Source organism: Castor canadensis, chromosome 11, assembly GCF_047511655.1.
Source record: "Castor canadensis chromosome 11, mCasCan1.hap1v2, whole genome shotgun sequence".
Classification (NCBI taxonomy): domain Eukaryota; kingdom Metazoa; phylum Chordata; class Mammalia; order Rodentia; family Castoridae; genus Castor; species Castor canadensis.
In genome coordinates, this window is record NC_133396.1 from 84,852,393 (window position 1) to 84,875,569 (window position 23,177).

The 23,177-nt window shown below is 36.1% G+C and overlaps 1 protein-coding gene across 6 annotated transcripts in view; it reads right to left on the reverse strand.

The window, feature by feature from the left end:
• The window catches only part of Rasal2 (RAS protein activator like 2), a 330,973-nt gene that overhangs the window by 158,088 nt on the left and 149,708 nt on the right, over positions 1–23,177 (reverse strand). For all 6 annotated transcript variants that reach the window (XM_074047357.1, XM_020154241.2, XM_074047356.1 and 3 more), the window contains exons 2-3: positions 20,471–20,598; positions 4,382–4,508 (exon numbers count right to left, since the gene is read on the reverse strand). In XM_074047357.1, coding sequence (XP_073903458.1) covers positions 4,382–4,508; positions 20,471–20,598 — 255 coding nt within the window. The remainder of the gene's footprint in view (positions 1–4,381; positions 4,509–20,470; positions 20,599–23,177) is intronic.

The window sequence follows — 23,177 nt, forward strand, 5'->3', positions numbered from 1 at the left end:
TTTCAGTGCTAATTTTGAGAGCATAGAACTGCATCTAGTACACAACTATTTAGCTTTTTTATTGAAACTATCTTAAAAAAATAGCTCAGACAATAAAAGATCTAAGTGTAAATTCTCCCTCCCTATTTAGAAGGTTAGCTTCATTTGCTAATTAATGGGGGGATCTCAGTAGATGAATGCTTTAATGGGAAAGGGATGAAATTTTGGTTCCTTACTAAATTTTAATTTCCTCCTACAAAATGAAAACAGGAAGTAACTATTATTGAGATAGCATCTTTTTCAATAAAAAATATACCCTGATATGAATGCTTCCCCAAAACTAACCACTATCTTGACATCTAACAATCACAGATTAGTTTTGCCTATATGGAGCATTACATAAATGAAATCATATAGTGTGTACTATTTTGTTTCTGTTCTTTAGTGAATTCTTCAGTGACTGTCAGTTCAAGCCTCTTGATCATTTTTCTACTAGGAAGCCTTTATAGATACTGGATAAAAGTCCTTTGTCTATTATAGGTGTTACAATTTTATTTTCCTACCCTGTAGTTTGCCTTTTCACTTTCTTAATGGTATCTTAGCAGAATTCTTAATATAGTCAAATTTATCAATTATTTCAATTATCCTTAGTGTTTTTATATTCTGTTAAAGAAATCCTTATCTACTATTGGGAAAATATCCTTCTATATTATTTCTGAAGGCTTTATTGTGTTGTTTCTCTTATTTAGATCTATGTAATATTTTTAGAATTGATTCTGTATGTGGTATGGGGCAGAGATCAAGTCCCCTACCCCTCACTCCTCATAAAGATATCTGACAAAGCACCAATAATTGAAAAGACTTGTCTTTTCCCCACTGTTCCATGGGGCCTCCCGTGTCATACCATATGTCCATATACTTATAAGAACATTTCAGGACTCTTTATTTCATTAGCCTATTTGTCTATCTACCTGTATCATATTGTATTTTTAAGATAGAACTTGATGCTAGTAGATTAAATCTTTTTTTCTTTCTTTATTTATTCATATGTGCATACATTGTTTGGGCCATTTCTCCCCCCTGCTCCCCGCCTCCTTCCTCTCCTCGCCAACCCACCAACACCCCCTCTCCCCACTTTCAGGCAGAACCTGTTCTGCCCTTTTCTCCAATTTTGTTGAAGAGTAGAAATGAGCAATAATATGAAAGACAAAGTGTTTTTGCTAGTTGAGATAAGGATAGCTATACGGAGATACTCCTAGCATTGCTTCCATGTACAAGTGTATTACAACCTGAATTGATTCATCTCTACCTGACCTCTTCACTACTTCCCAGTCACCTTCCCATATTGACCTCTGTCATTTTAAGGTTACTGTATTAGCTCCTCTACAGTGGGGACATCAAATACTTTCAAGTACTGGGTTTCCTATCCATCCCCATTCTTCCTGTATGTACTCTTCCCTTAGCGTGTGACCCAAGTCCAACAACATTACTGCATTTGCCCTAAATCTAAAGTCTGCATATGAGGGAGAACATACAATTTTTGGTCTTCTGATCCTGGCTAACCTTGCTCAGGATGATGTTCTCCAGTTCCATCCATTTACTTGCGAATGATAAGATTTCATTCTTCTTCATGGCTGAGTAAAATTCCATTGTGTGTAAGTACCACATTTTCTTAATTCATTCGTCAGTAGTGGGGCATCTTGGCTGTTTCCATAACTTGGCTATTGTGAATAGTGCTGCAATAAACATGGGTGTGCAGGTGCCTCTGGAGTAACCTGAGTCGCATTCCTTTGGGTATATCCCCAGAAGTGGGATTTCTGGATCATATGGCAGGTCTATGTTTAGTTTTTTAAGAAGCCTCCATATTGTTTTCCATAGTGGTAGTAGATTAAATCTTATCTTATTTTCTTCTACCTTGGTTATTCATGGCTTATAGCATTTCTATAAATCAATTTGCTAATTTGCAGGTTTGTGTGTGTAGGGATAACATAATTCTGATCTTCAGAACTGAAAGATAATATTGTCTTCTAATGTATGATCATGGTATAGTCTTCCATTTATTTTAATCATTTTTATTTTCTTCCATTATAGTTTTTATAATTCTCTACATTTTTCTTTATGTCTTGAATATCTTTCATTAGATTTATTTTCCTTAGGTATTTATCTTGTAATGCTATGGTAAGTAAATATTCAAATTTTTTCATTTTGTATTTGCTGGAATACAGAAATACCAGCAGAAATACAACTAATTTTTGTATACTAACTTAGATTTTTGTTTCTACATGCATTCAGTCTATCTTGTTGACTACATTAAAGAAAAAAAAAAAAAAAAAAACCTACTGAGCCAGATGCTGGTGGCTGATACCTGTAATCCTAGCTACTCAGGAGGCAGAGATCAGGAGAATCTTGGTTTGAATTGCCCAGGCAAACAGTTCCTGAGATCCTATCTAGAAAATACCCAACACAAAAGAGGGCTAGCAGAGTGGCTTAACTGGGTACAGTGCCTAACTAGCCAAGTGTGAGGCCCTGAGTTCAAACCCAGGTACCACCAAAAAAAAAAAAAAAATCTACTGAAAGCACAAATCTTCTACCTTTTATCATTCTTGGGGACTGGCTTAGAATGTTAAATACACAATAATTACTCAGGGAAGCATTGGACAGAAAGAACTTTTGCTTAAAGACAAATCACCTGGAGATAAAAACAGACTAACAGAACAATTGTCTAATTGAAGATTAGGTTGGCATGTAATGAAGAATGGCTCTAGAAGTAGTCTTTTCTCCCTCTCATATTTATGAAAATAGTTTCTGGTGCTAATTTAGGACAACCACTCTCAAAATGGTTGTGAATTGCCATGAGTTAGGGTGGCTACCAGACTTGTCAAAAACAAAAGCCAGAGGAATGGCTTTAGGACAGTCACCTTTGCCCCTCATCTTATTTGTCTTTGGGAGCAGTACCTGATCACTGTAGATATTTAACAACTTACTATATAGTTCTCTAAATTACAATGTAATAGTTCTTTAGACTATGATTATACTTCCTCAAAATCCAATTACTTTTGTGGGTCAAAGCTTGAATAGGCAGTTTCCTAGAGAAGTGGCAGAAACAGTTATCAATATAGCATAACTATAATGAAAACAAAGGACCTGAAAGATGACTACAACAGTTCAATGTATACGAAATAGGACTATAAAATGGTCACACCCAGATAGGCTTTCAGTAGAACTGAAGCCCACACCTACACTAGTTTCTTACATATGCTAAAGACATACAATAGAAATAAGATGACAGGAATATATGACCTGTCCAAATATGAACACTTGAAGAAAATATTTGCTAACTTGACTAATTTTTAGAAAAGCAACAATTGTTATAGAATATTAAGAAAAATAAAAGATAAATATTCTGATCGAGAGTTCTCAGCTCCATTTAGAAAATGAAGAAAAAAGCAAAACAAAACAAATAAAACTCCCCAAACCTTTATTTTAGAAAACATGATCCAAATCACAGTTTATACAATTAACCACTATAGGGGGAATAATCAATTATTTTACTTATCTACCAAGTGTCAATAACTAAAAGGCTATGGTTCACTAAGTATATAATAACACAGTAGTATAAAGCCCAACACAGCTCCTACTTTTCAAATTCCTTCATTATTTTAAATTGTATAATCCTTAAAATTATCTGGCTAGTTTAATTATTTAGATATTCCTTGTTAAAAATTTAAAAAACATCTAGCAGAACACATTTGGTGTTCTACATTTGACATTAATTCCTTTAGAATGTAACAGCTGAAATGGAGTTTTTATACACAAGGCCTCACACACGCTAGGCAAGTATTCTATCACTAAGCTATATGCCCAATCTGAAATGGGGTAGGAGTTAACATTTCTCCCTCCTGTCATCTACTCCAAACCATGGTTCTGACTGTAATTTAGGTGGAAAAGACAAAATTATATTAGTAAAATTAGCCTAATCTGATATTCCATCGTACAAGACATTAGGAGCTATGTGAACAAGGTATATCTAAAACACTCCCTAGCAGATTCCCACACATATTGATTTTCCTATGAATCTCTGTGCTTCAAAAATAGTACCAATGCTCTTTCAAAATCTAGAGCTGAACAACAAATACAGAAACAACATGTCATCCAACTTTATTAAGGCTAAATTAAACCTTACTAGCTAGCACTCAGATAAATTCCCTCTGTAAAATAACTTTGCTGTCCTTGGTTTTAAAGAACAGAACTCTCTGAAGACATCTAACTTTGGGTCAGCATGCTATTGGCTTCAATGCATTTATTTAACAGGAAACATGGAATGTTTTATTTTACTGTAATAGTATCAAGTCCACAAATCATCCAATAAAATCTAGGAATTTCTTTCCTTTCATTAGCTTACCTAGTTTAGCAGTGCCCTCTGGTGGGTACTCAGGAAACTGACCCTCGGAGGGGACGCTGACAGTTCTCCTCAGGCATCGACCTTTGGTAGAATCTGTCTGTTGCTCCTGTCCTCCTTCCACAGGTATCTAGTTTGCCAAAAGAAAAAGAAATTAAACTTAATAGTGAACTTGCCATAACTATTTGTGACTGAATAATTTTTGTGGTTAATGAAGATAGGAGTGTGAAATGAGTAAAGTAGAAGCGTAGAAATAAAGTATAAACAATGGTATGTTATTACCAGCCCCTTTTCAGAAAGCTTTTCTTTAAAAAGAAAACTGGAAGATCAAGAAAGGTGAGTATGTAAATTTAAGCTTACATGAAGTATGTACAAATCATATCCAGGTGTGAGCCTGCTCTTGGAGCTAAGGAAACAAAACACCCACACAAGTATAAGGTGTTTCTACATCAGAAACTGGCTCATGGGCTCCAATATTGCCCCATGTTTATAAAGGTACATGAAAATAAAAGGTAATAAGAAAGATTTAGCTTCAAAATTCTCTTAAAAGGAGGTACTTTATTAGATAAAGGTATTAAAATCACCCAACTTTAATTCAATTTTAGAATTAAGTACCTTAGACATAATTAGTAAAACACATTTTCAGTGGAAATTTGTATAGATATCTGCACAGATGCCTACATAAAATAGCAAATTTTCTTTCAAAGGTGAGATTGTTTTATAATTCTAAAAATAATTTTTTTCTGGTATAGTTTCAGGAACATATGAAATGGTTGTTTGCATATGTAGAATGAGAATTATAAATGGTTAAAGGAATCTCTATACTCAGTAGGTTATCATTGTAAAGTAATGGGATGGCTCTAAGTTCCTTTTTTTTTTTTGGTAGTCTCCTTGCATTCATGAGAGTTATGTTCCAAGGCCCCAATAGGTACATGAAATCACTGACAGAACTGAACCCTATATATACTATTATTTTTTTCTTATACACACCTTAGGATAAAATTTGAGTTGTAAATTAGGCATAGTAAGAGATTAACAACAATTAATAATAAAAATAGAACAATTATATACTGTAATAAACATTATATGAGTATCTTCTCACTCTTTTATTATCCTCTCCCCATGTTTCAACATGCTTTCTTGTATTTCTGTCTTTTCACTCAATGGAAACTTTACAGTTTCTCCTTGGCATATCCAAATTGCTGGTATCCGTATACTTATGCTTTATGGTTATTATTAAGTAAAATAGGGTTATTTGAACACAAGCACTATGATACCTTGATAGTCGACTGATAACCAAGATAGCTACCAAGTGACTAACAAGTGGGTAGCATATACAGTGTGAGTACTCTGAACAGTGGAAAAAGTCACATCCCAGGCAGGAGGAAGCAGGATAATACATTATTTCAACATACTATGCACAACTGCACATAACTTAAAACTTACAAATTGTTTATTTCTGGAACTTTCCAGGTTTTTTGGGGGGGGGGTGGGATCTGAACTCAGGGCCTTGTGCTTGCTAGACAGGTGTTCTACCATTTGAGCCATGCCGTCAACCCTGTTTACTTCAGTTATTTTTTGAACAGGGTCTTGCTTTTATACCTGGCCAACCAGGACCTCCATCTTCCTATTAACACTTCTCACACAGACATGTAATACCATTCCAGATATTTTATTGACTGAGATGGGGTTTTGCTAACTATTTGCCTACACTGGCCTAAAACTGTTATCTTCCTGATCTCCGCCTTCAGGTAGCTAAATTACAGGCGTGAACCACTGTGTCAGGCTTCCACTTAATATTTTCAAACTGCATTGACCACAGATAACTGAAATTGTAGAAAGCAAAACCATGGAAAGGGAGGACTACTATAATGCTAAGTTTGAGGATAATGGGCAAAGACTTTTTATAAATGATATTTTACTGGTAACTTTTATCAAAAGAATTGTATTGACAATATCTTAAAGAGTTTGATAAAATATTGTTCCTAATTTCTCATGACTCTCCAACTGTTTTCAACAAATTTCAATAATAATGATTAACATTTAACAACTAATTACATGTGTGACATTACAAAAGGAGGCATTATACTTACTCTTTTTATTGATGATGAAAGAACTGATCCATCAAAACTGGGGCAAAAACAGGCTTACCTGTACATGATTCTGCTTTGCCTGAGTAATTCAACTCCAGTGACTGGGGTCAAGGAGAAGATAACATGAGAAGTGCTCTCTCTCTCTCTCCTTTCTCTCTCTCTTTCTGTTACTAAGAATCTGAAGAACAACTTTCTAAGGCCTCCATGAGAACTGAAAATTTTCCTACTCCTTATAGGACCAAATATTCCCCATCTCCTTGTTGCTATAACTGTGGTTACTCTCTTTGCACACTGAGAAACTGAAGGACAGATTTAAGAAAGAGAAAATTCTAAAATTAGGCTAAAACCACAGAACATCCTCAATAAAGATATAAACTCTTCCAAAAGTACTCTGTAACATAAAACTTCATGAGCAGTAATCTAAGTCATCCATCCCTTTCAAGATATAAATTATGTTATCTCTATTTAAATAATTAAAGTAGCATTGAAACGTGATATGACACCCTCCTACTAAGAAGGGCAAAAATGTATCCTCTACTTGCTTTAAAAGATGAAGGAAAGAGAGTAAGTTTAGAAAAGAAAGAAAATTTGAATCCTTAAGCAAATAGTTGAATATAAATAAACAAAATATTTTGATATAATTGTAAAAATGCCTATTATCTGAAATAATAAAGGTTTAAGCTATACAGGAAAAAAGGTAGTAATTGTTTATGGTGTTTTAGAAGAGGGGATAATTCTTCTGTGGAAATTTATAAAGGCCATATTCATGAAAAAGGGATTTTTTTTCTTTACTATATACTTTGTCTCCACAACTTCTAAAGGGAAAATAAAGTACATTAAACTTCTTAATTAGGTCTAAAATTCACTTACCATTCTTAAAGTTTAAATGTAAATTCTTCATTTCCTACCAAAGGTTTTATTCAAAGTATTATTACTCCTAAAGGTTAGGTCATTTTACCCCTGACTCAGGATAGATGGGAAAATGCTAATCTTTATTGTAAATCTGAACTTCTTAAAAATATTTAATTTTATAACACTATAAACTATTTCTCAGTTAAAATATTTTTAAAGATGTTGATCTACTTCTTTAAAATTGGACAATCACAATTCAATTACCTTCAAATGAGCCAAATTGGAGTTCACAAAAATCTTACTGTTCTGCTAAAGAGCAGTTTTCTCTATTCTAATTGTCCTGCTTTACACATTTACTTGTTTACACTGAGTTGCTCATAAAAATTTATATATCTTCTAATTTCTATAACAGGAGAGGGCTTCTGTTTTATTTTTAAAAACACTTTGGCCTTATGCTGGTCTTTTGAGTCCTCTTTTGCATCAATAAAAAAATCAAGCACTTCAATTTCATTCCATTTTAGAAGAGAAAAGTAGAAAAATTGTAAGGAATAACTAGCTTCTCAGTATCTAAGATGTGTTAAAAACAAAATTAAATTGAATCTCTGACTCCTAAATTCTCTTTGCTAATTCCAAACTAACAACTGAAAAGCAAGTGGCACACATAAGATTTACTTATACATACATACTCATATACTCTCTGAAAAATTATCTTTTGTTTTGTTCAGAATCATGGAAATAAACTTTAATTCAATCTAAGCTCATATAGATTAAATTGCCAAGAACTGGAAATCATTATTATACTAACTAGCATTTGAAAACTCTTTTCAGGTATTTTTTTTCCTAAAGAATAATTTAAAAAAAATTCTCAGTTATAATTATATCCTTAAAAGACTCTTAATCCTGGTAAAGAAAGAAAAACTCTTCAACTTTCTCATCTCCTTAAGGCAGTGGTTCTCAAATAATTGTGGCCTAGGTACCAACAATCTGAGCTTGACCTGGGAGCCTGTTAGAAATTCACATTTACAGTCCCTATCTTAGACCTGCTGAATCAGAAATTGGTGGAGGGGAGGGGGTAGAGATGTAGCAGGCTTCCAGTTGAATCTGGAGCTCACTGAGGTTGAGAGCCACTGCCTTTGGGTGTTGTTTTCTTTCCTTCCTGTCATGGCTAAGCATCTCCATGTATCCTCCGTAACAAAGGTTCTCACCTTGGCTGTAAACTATAACAACCTAGGAGAGGTTTAAAAAATACCAATGTGTAGACCACTCATGGGCATTCTAGGCAGGCAAAGATGAGGACCACTAATCTATTCTCAGAATCTCTAGCTTTAATTCACTTATTAATCCTTAGCCATCAGTAGCACATGTGGAGGCACAGATAGATCACTTAGATTTATTAAGCCTCAATTTCTACATTCTTGAGGTATGATTTGTATGAGAGAGAGAGAGAGAGAGAGAGAGAGAGAGAGAGAGAGAGAGAGAATGACTGGGGTTTGACTCAGGGCCTCAGTAAGTGCTCTACCATTTGAGTCATACCCTCCAGTCTCTTTTGCTTTGGCTTATTTTTTCAGACAAGGGTCTCATTTTTTACCATGGCTGGCCTTGGACTACACTCTCCCTATCTCCATCTCTGGCACTGCTGGGATTGCAGATGTATACCAGGTCTAACTTGTTTTTTAAGATGAGGTCTTGATAACTCTCCCCCTCCTCCCACAAGTCTGATCTTGAATCTCACCTTGATTCGCCAATCTCTACCTCTAGTATTTGGGATTACAGGTGTGAACCACTATGCTAGCCCTTGAGGTATGATCTTAATGATATCTCAACTGGATTCCTGGGGGTTAAGGTTTTAAGAGTCTCTCACTGGCAGAGTCAAGTCTCTATCAATGTTCAGCACAACCATGACAATCTCTATTATGCTCTCAACCCTTCAGTTGCACCCTAGAAAGTCTTTCCCTGCAAATGCATGGTGCAGCCCTTGGCCAAAGACTCTCTGGTACCATCTAGCAGATTGAAGCCCCTTCATATCCCACAATCTGTTCTCTGCCTCATCAGCTTAGGCTCCAGATTACTGTGTCCCAGTCAGGAAATGGTATACAGCAGATAGCTGAGGTGAAGGTGACCATACAGTGTAGGAGGACCTACTTTTGTTGTTCACAGAATGAGGCTAGTCTTGTGCCAATTAACTCTCTGATAGCTGGTATCAAAAGCTTCTTTTCATCTCTTATCCAAATTGCTACACTTTCTTCACTGGTATCTGCTTTTTTTTTTTTTTTTTTTTTTTGGTGGAGGTACTGGGGTTTGAACTCAGAGCCTCATACTTGCTAGGCAGGCGCTCTATCACTTGAGCCACACCTCCAACCCTGGTAGCTGCCTCTGATGTTCTGTCTCTTAACCTATCCTTTTCATATTTATCAAAGGATTCCAAATGTCATTCTCAGGCTTAAAGCCCTTCAGTGGTTCTCCTTTGCTCTAGCAGTGGTTTTTAAAGGAGTAGTAGTATGTTTGCAGAGAGTATGTGATACCTTTCTGCTTCAAGCTGAACACAATTACGTATTTACCTGTTGTACAGGGGTTGTATATAAGCTTTTCTACAATGAAAAGTTTCTTCTGGTAAAAACTGGGTTCAAAAACTAATATCCTATAAAGTATAAACTTCCTAACATAATATACCAGGTTTCCCACAATCTGGCTACTCATGTTTGTGTTCATCTTCAGACTTTACAGTTGAGGAACACCAAATTACTTGCTTTTCTTTAATATATCCCCGATTTCATAGTTCAAAGTCCTTGTTTAGTTTATTCTCCCAGACTGAAGTGTTGTCCCTCACTTTCTTCCCCACATCTAGCGGATAAACTCTTACTCAACCTAAATTTTAGGACAGACATTGCCTCTTCTGGGAACCTTCCCCCTTACCAATTCCCTAAGGGAAAGTTAAGGTACACAGCCTTAGTTTCCACCAATAACTATCTTTCTTTGTCATTCTACTTAATGATTTACAATTATTCATTCACAAAAATAATTCCATGCAAGTTAACAGTTTGTACCTTATCAGCAAATCCCCAAAATTAAAATAGCTTCAACCCACAAATGAATAAATAAGTATTTGATAGGTATAGACAGGGGCCATTTTAGGCAAAGGAAAAAGTATAATATCAGCCAAGAAGTTGGTAAGCATACAACTTTTTAATTCTTGTTTTGGAACAGGGACTGGGCCAAATTAGTAAGAGCTTCTTAAAAGAGAGAAGTGAAGTAGAACACCAAAATGTATTATGACCATGCTTGAATACCTGGCTATACATAATTCAGGGGGCAGTGTGAAGCCATCCAAGGCATGCTTTTAGATCTGAGGAATGAGTCTCCTAATTGGTCTGTCTTCTTCCTATCTCTTCCTCTTCCAATATGTCTTATAGAGTAAAATTCATAATACCTATCTTTGAGCAAATCCCTTTATTAAGCTTCCTTTGGTAATTCCATTGCCAGTAGCATCTAAATGACATTTAGGTCTACAGAATAAATGGATTTCTTATACTTTCTAGTTTACTTGTGTTATTTATCAAAGGTCTCTTGAAAACTATCTGTCTTATTTCTACCACTAAATTTATTATGGGGGAGAAAGATGGGAAATAGCTTTTATTTTTTTGCAACTCCTAACACAGTAAATGCACATGTAAGGAAGAGCACATAATATAGCTGCTGAATAACTTTAAAGTGGTTCTGAATGAAATATACCATGGTTAGTTAGCTCCAGGTAACAGTTAATGTGCAGCTGTTTGCAAAAGCCTAACTACTGTTTTCATATTTTCATCAATATATCTGAATATAACTGTCTTCCAAAAGCAAAAAAATGTTTAAAATTTTTAAGCTGCACTATGACTGTCTGGCTGCATACAACAAGCATCCAGCCAGTTGGTGGAGTGGCTCAAGTGGTAGAGCGCTTGCCTAGCAAGTGTGAGGCCCTGAGTTCAAACCCCAGTACTGCAAAAACCAAATAAAATAAAACAAGCATCCAGCCTTAAAATTTTCAAATATAGAAAACAGAGTTTGCATTAAAAAAAATGGAAGCATTACCTCACCCTAATCAGAATGGCTATCATCAATAACATAAACAACAACAAATGCTGGAGAGGATGTGGGGGAAAAGAAATACACTGTTGGTGGGATTACAGATTAGTGTAAACGATATGGAAAACAATATAGAGGTTCCTCAAAAAACTAAAAATAGAACTACTGCTGATACCACTCCTGGGCATACATCTTAAAGAATGTACTCCAGGAAATGATAGAGCCACTTGCATGCTCATGTTTATTGCAACACTATTTACAATAAGCAAGCTTTGGAAGTAGCCCAGATGTTTCACACTGATGAATGGGTTAAGAAACTCCCTTGGTTTCACCTTGCACTTAATTTTAACAAAATCAAGGGAAGCACCTAATTTTTGACAAAGGTGCCAAAAACATGAGATGGACAAAAGACAGCCTCTTTAACAAATGTTGCTGGGAAAACTGGTTATCTGCCTGCGGAAAAGTGAAACCAGATCCATGTTTGTCACCCTGTACAAATATCAACTCTAAGTGGATTAAGGACCTTAATATAAGACCTGAAACCTCGAAGCTAGTACAGGAAAGAGCAGGGAATAAACTGGAAGCAATAGGCATTGGCAAGGACTTCCTCAGTAGAACTCAAGCAGCCCAGCAACTAACAGAAAGGATGGACAAATGGGACTCCATGAAATTAAAAAGCTTTGCACAACAAAAGAAATGGTTTCGAAACTGAAGAAGTCACCCACAAAATGGGAGTAAATTTTTGCCAGCTATACATCAGTCAAGTGACTGAGAATCAGAATATGCTGATAATCAGAATATAGCTCAAAAAACTAAACTCCCAATCAATCAATGACCCAATGAAGAAATGGGCAAATGAATTGAATAGAACCTTTTCAAAGGAAGAAGTTCAAATGGTTAAAAAAAAACACATGAAAAAATGCTCACTATCGCTGGCCATAAAGGAAATGCAAATCAAAACTACATTAACATTCCACCTCACTCCTGTTAGAATGGCTACCATCAAGAACACAACCAAAAAGTGCTGGCGAGGATGTGGGGAAAAAGGAACCTTATACACTGCTGGTAGGAATGTAAGCTAGTACAACCGCTGTGGAAAATAGTATGGAGGCTTCTTAAAAAACTAAACATACATCTGCCATCTGATCCAGCAATCCCACTCCTAGGGATATGCCCAAAGGAATGTGACTTAGCTTACAACAAAGACACCTGTACACCCATGTTTATTGCAGCACTACTCAGTGGAAACAGCCAAGATGCCCCACTACTGACGAATGGAGTAAGAAAATATGTTATTTATATACAATGGAATTTCACTCAGTCACAAAGAAGAATGAAATTTTGTCATTTGCAGGTAAATGTTGGAACTAGAGAACATCATCTTAAGTGAAGTCAGCAAGACTCACACACACAAAATAAGGTTGGCAGAGTGGCTCAAACGCCTCCCTAGCAAATGCAAGGCCCTGAGTTCAAACCCCAGTGCCACCAAAAAAAAAGGAAACACAAAAGCACTATCACCCAAAAAGGAGTAGCAGAAGCAGAATGTCAAGAACCAACTGTGAAATATGGCTTATAAAGAGACTCTAAAATTTCTTCATTTATTGTTAATTAAAAAAAATCACTCAATGGAAAAAAAATCAAGGGCAGGAGGAAAAAATAAACCTTTTTCTGGAAGTGGGTACCAGTGGGAGGAGGAGGGCACAAGAAAGGGGGGAATGAGGGTGTATATGGTGGATGTGTTTTGTATTCATATACGAAAATAGAAAATGAAACCTGATGAAATTGTTCTAAGAAGAGAAGGAGGGAGGAAGAGGGAGAATAATACAGGGGGTAAATCTAATGAAGATATATTTAAGCACATATGTAAACATCACAGTGTATCCTCCTGCACAACTATTATATGCTAATAAAATCATTAAAAAAGAAAAATGGAACCAGATTGGCCCTGTCCTGATGGTTATTCCCAAAAGAAAGACTCATAAACTCAGTTTTCTTTTTCTTATACACAGGCTGCACATGGGGGTCGGGGGAGGGTTCATGTTTGTCTTTTCTACCATTTTCTTCAACTCCTTAATCTCTAGTTTACTTGGTCCAGTCTCTTGAAGGCAAAATGGAACTTACACGTCTTCCTCTATGCCATCTTTGAATTAGGTTGGCACTAAGCCAGTTGGGGCCTTTCCTTGCACCCATGAAAGGAAGTATACTTCATAATACATAAGCAATATCTATTTGGCACAATTTGCATGAAGCAATTCACTGAACCAATGAGTCCTTTTTCAAGGTGACACTCTTGGCAAACTTCTCTTTCAGCATTCTGCCTATATTTACCCTTCTGCTACACTACTAAATGTGTAATTGGTGTATTTAACCTTCTTCCAATGTATATCCCTCAAACAGACTTTTTCCCAATTTAGTAAGAAACAAGTAGAGTTAAGACACAGCATTAAAAGATCCACATATATATAGACTAATATAATCTTCCCACACTCCAGTGGTATCTAAGGATTCAGCTTAAATCCTTATTAAATCCACTTAATTGATCTTTTTAACACAGTAGTAAACACCCCCATGATAGTTGGTTTGAATTTAAAACAACATTTTAGATCATTTTAACTAGGAATTTCTTAAATTCTTTGTTTTAAATTATTAAATGGAAAATACCATGATAAGAATTATATTCCTTTTAATTCTTAAGTGGGAGTGAAAGGTAAGAGAATAGTAGTATATTCTGATCCTTCCATAAGAATGAATTTCCAGGGTCAGGGGCATGACTCAAGTGATAGAGTCCTTGCCTGGCAATCAGGAGGCCCTGAATTCAAACCCCAGTACTGTCTCCCACCAAAAGAATTTCCTGTACTAAAACTGACAGAGTATTAAACTTATCATTCAAGTAGTAGGTACATCAAGAGCTTCACATTTTTTTTCTTAAAAACGTAATTCAACATTTCTAATTTAATAATGGTTGAACCTAACCACCTGTCTTAGGCACTACACTGTATTTGTAAACTCATCATCCTTTCATTATTATTTACCTGCTTCACTGCAGTAATCTCCTAGCTCATCTAATTGCTTCTACTCTCTTCCAATCATTTTTCCAGATGATCAATAGAATTACTCTTCTAAGAAGCAAAATGATGGTGTCATTGCCCTGATAAGTTCTTTCCATAGTCTGGATCATTTCCAGAATAAAGGATTTTTCTCACCATGGCCTTCAAAGCTCTTTATCATCTGGTTCTTGCCAGGAATTACTTTTCCTCTTACAAACTACACCGCAAAACTCTGAACATTTTACAATTTGCCAAAGAAGTTTTTCTTCACTTCTATCCTTATCAATAAATGAAATATTCATCCCTTGTTTTCCTACTCAGAGCTCATTTGTACATTCAGGCATGGCCCAAACATTAATACCTCTCAAAATCTTTTTTTTTGCATTCTCCACATTATGATATAACCCATCTCAGTCAATACCTCATTTAATCTTTCCACTATGGTCATATTATAAAAGCAATTTTAAAATCTTATTGAGGTAACTCTTGGGGATATACCCAAAGGAATGGGACACAGATTACTCCAGAGGTACTTGCACACCCATGTTTATTGCAACATTATTCACAATAGCCAAGTTGTGGAAACAGCCAAGATGCCCCACTACTGACGAATAGATTAAGAAAATGTGGTATTTACACCCAATGGAATTTTACACAGCCATGAAGAAGAATGAAATCTTTATCATTCGCAAGCAAATGGATGGAACTGGAGAATACCATCCTGAGCGATTAGCCAGGCCCAGAAGACCAAAAATCGTTATGTTCTCCCTCATATGCAGACTTTAGATCAAGAGCAAACACAGTAAGGGGATAGGACTTTGATTACATGATAAGGCGAGTGCACACAAGGGATGTATGAAGATAGGTAGGAAATTCAAAAAAAAGAAAAAAAAAAAGATAGCGTTTGATGCCTTCAATGCAAAGGAACTAATGCAGAAACTTTAAAGCAACAGAGGCTAATAGGAGAAGGAGACTAGGAACTAGAGAAAAGGTTAGCTCAAGAAGAATCAACTTGGAAAGTAACACATATGTACATGGAAGAAAAACTAGGAATCTCCCTATAAAGCTATCCTTACCTCAACTAGCAAAACCCCCTGGTCCTCCTTATTAATGTTCATACTCTCTCTTCAACAAAATTAGAGATAAGGGCAAAACAGTATTTGCTTGGAAGCGAGGGGGTGGGGGCGAGAGTGAGGGAGTAGGGGGAAAGGGAGGGGGCGGGGGGAAGGGGGGAGTAATGACCCAATCATTGTATGAACATATGAATAAAGGAAATAAAAAAAAATCTTATTGAGGTAAAACTCACATAACATAAAATTAACCATTTTAAAAAGTGAATTAATTCAGTGCATTTAGTACATTTGCAACATTGAGAAACTACTATCTCTATCTAATTTAAAATGATTATAACTCTAAATTTACCTTAAGTACTGAAACAAAACTGTACCTTTATGACTATAATGTTGCACACATAATGGATGCTCAATAAAGATGGAATCATGACAGTTGAAAAGAACACTGTGGATTACTTTCCCCTCTTTTTATTACCTAGCTTTGGGAGAAAAGGGGAATTCGCTTAATGTTCTGGGTAGGCTTATGCTACAGTTCAAGTGTTCCCTAAAGGTGTTACAAAGCTTGTTCCCCAACTCAGGGTGCTACTGGGAGGTGATGGAAACTTAAAGAGGTGGGGTAAAGCAAGAGGTCTTCATGCTATTGGGGGCATGCCTGGAAGAAGATAGCTGGATCCAAGACCATTCTTCTTCTCTCTTTTGCTTCCCAGTTATAGAAGTAACTGGTTTTTCTCTGTCACACATTCTGGCCAATATATGTGGCCTCCCCACAGGTCTAAAAGCAACAGAGCCAACTGATCATGGACTGGAACCTCCAAAACTGTGAGTCAAAATAAACTTTTCCTCTTACAAGTCGATTATCTCAGTTATTTGTTATAGTAACAGAAAGTTGACTGACACAGCTTATCACAGAAAGGAAACATAGAATAGATCTCTTCCCAAGCTTACATTTAAAGAAATGGACATTCTGGAATCAAAATTTATAATTTGGCTTTTGCAACATTTACTTAACAAATATTTATTAAGAATTTACTGCCAACCATAGTGGTGCATGCCTGTCATCCCAGCATTCTGAAGGTTGATGCAAAAGGACAGGAGGATCAAGGTCAATGTGGGTTATACAGTAAAAGTGTGTCTCAAAACCAAAGTATTTACTGTATGTCATGAACTGTTCTAAGCACTGGGGGATGCATCATTGGACAAAGTAGGCAAGATTCCTCTTCCAAAGCTTATATTCTAATAGAGAAAGTGAGACAATAAACAGAACAAATAAATCATTTAACATTTTAAGAGATGGTAAATGCTGTAGAAAAAAAAAAATAGAGCCCAGGTAATAAGATCAGAAATTCTGGATAGACCTACATACCTGTCATAGGGTGGCTGAGAATGGAGAATCATGGTTCCAGGCCAGCCTGGGTAAAAAAGTTTGTGAGACCCCAACTCAACAGAAAAGGCTGGGAATGGTGGTGTGGGCCGGACATCCTAAGCTACTGGAGGAAGCATAAATACGAGGAATGAGGTCCAGGCTGGCAGAGCAAAAAGTGAGACTCTATCTCAAAAATAACCAGAGCAAAAAGGGCTAGGGATATGGTTCAAGTGGTAAAGCACCTGTCTAGCAAGTATGCACCCCTGAGTTCAAACTTCAGTACTGCAAAAACAACAACAATTAAAAAAGAGGGAATGTTTACTTTGGTTCATTGTTTCAGAGGTTTCAGTCCATGGTCGCTTGGCCCTATTTGTTTTGGGCCTGTGGTGAGGCCTATATGATAGTAGGAATGTGTGGTTGAGGATTCTTATTAGCCTCAGGTGGCAGAGAAGCAAAGAAAGAGAGAAAGAGCTGAGGGCTCACTATCTTCTTTAAAAGCATGCCTCTAGTGACCTAACTTCCTACTAGGTCCCACTCCTAAAGGTTTCACAATTCCAATAGCACAAGGTTCCAACAGCAACCAAGCCTTTATCTGATGGGTCTTAGGAAACATTTAAGATCGAAATTGTAACAAGGAAGAAGATTTAACTGAGCTATCACTTTACCAAATGAGCATGATGAAGCAAGAGAAAGGCAAAGAAACAGTATGTAAAAGTGATTAGAATAACTGACTATAGAAAATCAGGCTGAATGAAGAGGGAAGAGAGGACATTAAAGAAATGAGGCAGAAAAGATAACAAAATCAAAACATTACAGATCTCCAGAAGGCTTGAAGAATTACTAGACGAAGGAATGAACTAGAGAGAGAAGAGGTGATGGTCAGAGAGTAAGATGCATGACATGAGAACATGAGGGACTTATAGCAATAAGGTGGAATGGGGCGAAGATCCTTGGAGGAGTTCAAGGAAATGAGAGCCAATGTATTGAAAGAATCATCTGTGCAGACACTGGAATTATAAAAAAAGAAAAATTAAGACTGAAATAGCTGTAGAGATAATGACAATGACCCAAAAGATAAAAATTAACAAAACATCAAGAGTTAGAAAAGGAATTGGGGATGGGGTGAGGGGTAGAAAATGACTACAGTATGAATTCAGAGTTTGAGCATTATAAGGGAAATAGGAAATAATCACGAAAGCAGAAGATACATTCCAGGCAATATGGAATAAGATCTGTGGAAGAAAAACAACCACCTCTTGACAGAACTTCATGGAAGATAATGTCCTCAGGAAAGATGTAGGTCTCTCATGAGACCAAAAGATTAAGGGACTCTTCCAGGGAAGAGATGGAAGAAACAGCTAATTTTGCTAATGATGTACCTTGAATTGCTGCAGGCATACTGAAGAGTTTCAAGGGGTGGGGAAGGATGAGTGAAAGACAGAATCAGAAGAGGGAATACACAGAACCACAGGAAAGAAAAGTGTGGGAGACAGGGTTCTCCGACATCTAGGGCTACTTGTAATGAGTGGCTTAAAAGAGGATAAAGGGGCTAGGGATATAAATCAGTGGTAGAGTGCTTGCCTAGCATGCCCACGCCCTGAGTTCAATCTCTAGCACCAAAAAGATGGAAAAAAAAAAAAAAAAAGGTTTTTAAAATGAGGATAAAGTATACACAATATTGGCATTATTTTAGAAAATTATTTATAATAGGCAGTTATTTTAAGAGACAAAAGGGGGCCCAGGCCTTATTTACAAAATTGACCAGGAATATTTAATCAATGGAGTATATCTGGATATTTATGTACATTCTATGCAGGCATGCTTCTTGATGTTCTGCTAGCTATTCTAAACCTACAGTATTAAACTGAAGAAAATGTATGTAAGGGCAAAAAGGTGGCACATGCTCCGTTTTATGTCATTCCTTGTTAATAGCTTTGGTGAAAGACTGCTGACAGAACTGGATGGCTACAATGAGCATTGTGAATCACTCCAATAGGATAATTTGTTTATTCAAATTGGATAATTAGAAGTCTTTTATACTCATATTCATTCACTCTACCAATTTTATTATATGTAACTATATAACACAGCAACACATATACAATTGTTATTTTAATAAAATTAAATCCAGCAATATTAAAATATGGAAAAGGGTCATGGGTAAAGAGATGATAACGAAAGTAAGAGTTTTTTTTAATGGGTGGAAAGAATATGCAAGTTCTTTATGAAGTAATATTAGCTGGGTCTTTTCAAGTAAGCACTGCCTATTAAAATATGAAGAGAAACTGAAATCACTTCAATGATATTACCTGGCCTTTATAAAATTAAAAATGCTGAGTAAGAGAAGGGACAGAAAAGGTAAAAAGGGAAGAGCAAGAGAAAAGGAGATAGGAATCCAAAAATGAGAACTAAGAAACATGTTTCATGTTCATTATTTCTTCTGAACACACAAAGAATGACTTATTAGATGTCTATTCTACCTACATCTTTCTAGTTATTTATATATTTTTGGCAACTAATCTATCTCCTTCATTGAATCACACCTTTTCTTCTCTTTCCTTCCAATTATGTCTGTTCTTTGCCAAGGTAAGTCTTTATTTTTTTATGTGTAGATGTGGATGATTTTATGGCCCTCCTAAACCAGAGTGATATTAATCACCAATAAGCAAATGAGTGACTTGGATGTGGAAGGATTTTGACACTAACAGTTTGAGGAGTAAAGTAATAACAGTATGTGGTAAGTTCTACAGTTTTTTCTTTTAATTTAGAAGAATAGAAAGTGTCCCTAGAACTTGATGCCTGTGTTTGTTACATTCTATCTGCCTCTCCAGACCTATACTATTCTCTGCCCTCACTCCTTTATTATGTGCTTCAGGAAGCTGACCTCTACAGAAAATATCAAACCAATCTTTTCCTGCCTTCAAATTAGACTTAACCAATAGGGACAGTGGCAAGAAATCAGAATGCAGAAGAGAGACAGGGTATTTATTCTCTCCTATTTCTTCCCTGGGGCCCACTGTGCTTTGGTAGAGGTTGTGATCTTTTGTATATAACCACAGCAACTGTCATGTAGCCTCTCCTGCGACTATAATTCTCTCAGTTCCACAAACCTTGCTTTCTTCCATTGCCCTAAAGGTCTAGGTTATAACTGTTTTCTGCTGCTTCTAGTTCATGGGTGATTCACCATCCTTTGATGGGTCCCTCATGCTGCCCACACATCTATAAGTTGTCCCTTCATCACATTATTTGATTAATCCACTGAGTATACTAATTGTTTTCTACAAGAGTGATATGATTTCCAACAGCCTCTAGAGGCCATTTGCAGGACCAGATCTACACAATTCAATTTCTTCTCATTCCAAATTTCTCACCTTAACTCAATATTTCTTTTACTGTTCCTTAGTGAAAATCCAGCCATATCTTGTGGACTCACTCTATCACAATAGCCTATCGTGACATTAGAGGACATTTAAATTTACTTAAAGTTTATGATTACTAAAGCTTACATTTGTACAATGCAACTTTAATTAAAATGCAAAAAAAAAAAAAACTTGATAAATTCAGGAATTTGCTCAGAAAATGGAAGTAACTTTTCATCTGACCTCTTTCTCCTTGTTGAGCAACACCAACTGGCTGTCTGTGAGGATGCAGTACTTCCGCTCCCATGTTGTTGTCTCAGTGTAGGGTGATTGACCACAAGACAAACGGTGGGTGGGTGGTCCTTTCACATCTGTATGTGGGAAGAGAAAAACAAAAGTAACAAATCATTATCATGCTTAGTAAGCCAGTATTTCAAGTGTAAGATTCCTCAAAGTCAAATTAATAGAGATGAGTCTAGACAGGATAAATTGAACTCAATGATAAACTGAAAACTTCCTCCTCAGAAACTAAAAACTCATACGCAAAATAAGGAAAAACTGGCTCTACAATCTTCTGAGATGGCTGAAACACACTAAGAAGAACTACTAACACAAACTTGATATAGTAATCTCACTGTATTTATACTAAAATAATGGGAGGTTGCTTCAGAGCTAAACCAATACAATTCAAAAAAGAGGTAGATTCCTGAATATACACAGCAAAAATAAATAAAGAGGTGATAAGGACAAAAGATTTAGACTCTAGTCTTTAGAAGGAAGATAATGTTACACGTACACTTAGAGAATATCGTTGAAGAGTAAAGTTACTAGCAGAGTACATCTACACCCTAAGAATTGGAAATGTTTGAACAGTAGCATCATATTACCACTAGAGGCCAGTAAGGTCTTTGAAAAATAGAAACCAAGTTCCTCAAGGAAAATTCTAAATGCATTTTCATTGTTTCTTATAGGTGTTTAAATGTATTTTTATCCTGTTTCTTATAAAGTGAAATGTTTCAACAATTCTCAAATGTTCTTTTTAAAACTTATCTATGTATTTATTTTTGTGGTGCTGAGGATGAAGACCCCAGGGCCTTTTACATCACGCACAGCAAGCACTACTAGAGTGACAACCTTACCCTTTTGTCTTCAATGACAAGGTCTCCCAGCTACATTTCCCCAGGGTGGCCTAGAACTCACCATCCTCCTGCCTTTACCTCTGTGGAAGCTGGGATTACAGAGTGTGCCATCACACCTGGCCCTATTTCCTTTCAAATATCAACTGATTATATTACAATGATATTTTAAATTTTTTACAGTGAACTGCTCACTCACTTGAGTTGTTGTGAAATGTGGAACACATCTTAATCACAAATATACATTAGCTCTACTGAATGAAGGCTTTATGAGAGCTCAATATATATGAAAAGTTCTTTACCTATGAATAACTAATTCCTCTCAAAACATACTGCAGTGATTATCTAAAATGCTTTATGCATTACTGTTCAGTCATGAGCTTTAGGAGCAACCCACATTGAAGAGATTAGAAAACAAACATAAGTTCAATAAATCCAAATGATTTCCTGAATGCCACATTTCTGTATAAAGTAAGCAATGAGTCGGGACTCAAAGTAGTTAGGTGTATGTCTCTCTTCTGACATCCCCTTATGGGTCCAATTTTATCTTTCCTTCAGGTTTAACTTCCTATCCTGTGTAAATCTAAACGTGTTGCTTTTCATATTTTAGGGAGTATTTTACCTTCCAAAGATAATTCCAGGTTCAAGAACTAACAATGCTCCTAGGGCTTGGTTAGGCATGTTGCTAATTCTTAGGAGTTGACTACTCCAGCCCCCAGCTTAATTTTCTGCTTCGATCCCTTCTGCATCATGCATAGCACCGTTATACACTTTATTTATAGCATGTCCCTTCCACATCTCCATTTCTCCCTGTGGAGTCTAAGCATCTTAAATTATATTTACGTTAGCACTGCACCTTAAATAATTTTAAAGTTTTTCAAAGTTATCATGAAAAGCTTTAAATAAGTTGGTTTTTAACCCTTTAAACACATATATGATCATTTGTCCAGGTCTGGTGGCTCACACCTGTAACTGAGCTGCTACTCAGGAGACAGATATAGGAGGATAATGGTTCTAAGTCAGTCCAGGTAAAAAATTAGCAAGACCGTGTGTCAAAGAACAAGTCAGACATGGTAGTTCATGCCTGTGGTCCCAGTTACATAGGAGGCATAGGGCAAGGATTGCTGTCTGAGAACAGCACGGATAAAAAGAGTGAGATCCTATTTGAAAAATAACTAAAAGGAAATGCACTGGAGGTATGGCTCAAGTGGTAAAATGCTTGACAAGCAAGCATGAGGCCCTAAGTTCAAAACCCAATACCACCAATAAACAACAACAAAATTGATTATACTGAAATGATTTAGACAAATGTTTAGATTTTTATCACAATATAGGCTTGTTTCTAGAATCAAATACAGGATAGGAATAGAGAATTTGGCCCTATTTCACCTTATTTATTCCACCAATCTTTTGTTTTCTCACTCTAGTGTCTTACTTCTAATTTCTGACTTCCAATTACTTTTAATATCCTTTTCACTAGAGAAAAGGATAACTAGCAGAATCAAACGAAGAATCTTAACAGCAAAATTAGAAACAATTTTAGATTTGCGGTGTCCCACTCCTATGAGAATACTAAGAACATTACATGCTGGCCTCATTACAAAATTAAATAATTTAAAAAACATTACAAAAGAATCTGAGGTAACTCAATGGATTCCTAGAGACAGTACCACCTTTAAGGTCAACATTATTCTGTATATTAACAGTTCTCAAACTTTACTTTCAAGATATGTTGGGACTCTTGAAAATTATTGAGAATGTCAAAGAGGGTTTGTTTATGTGGGCTGTATACATACCTAACATATTAGAAACCA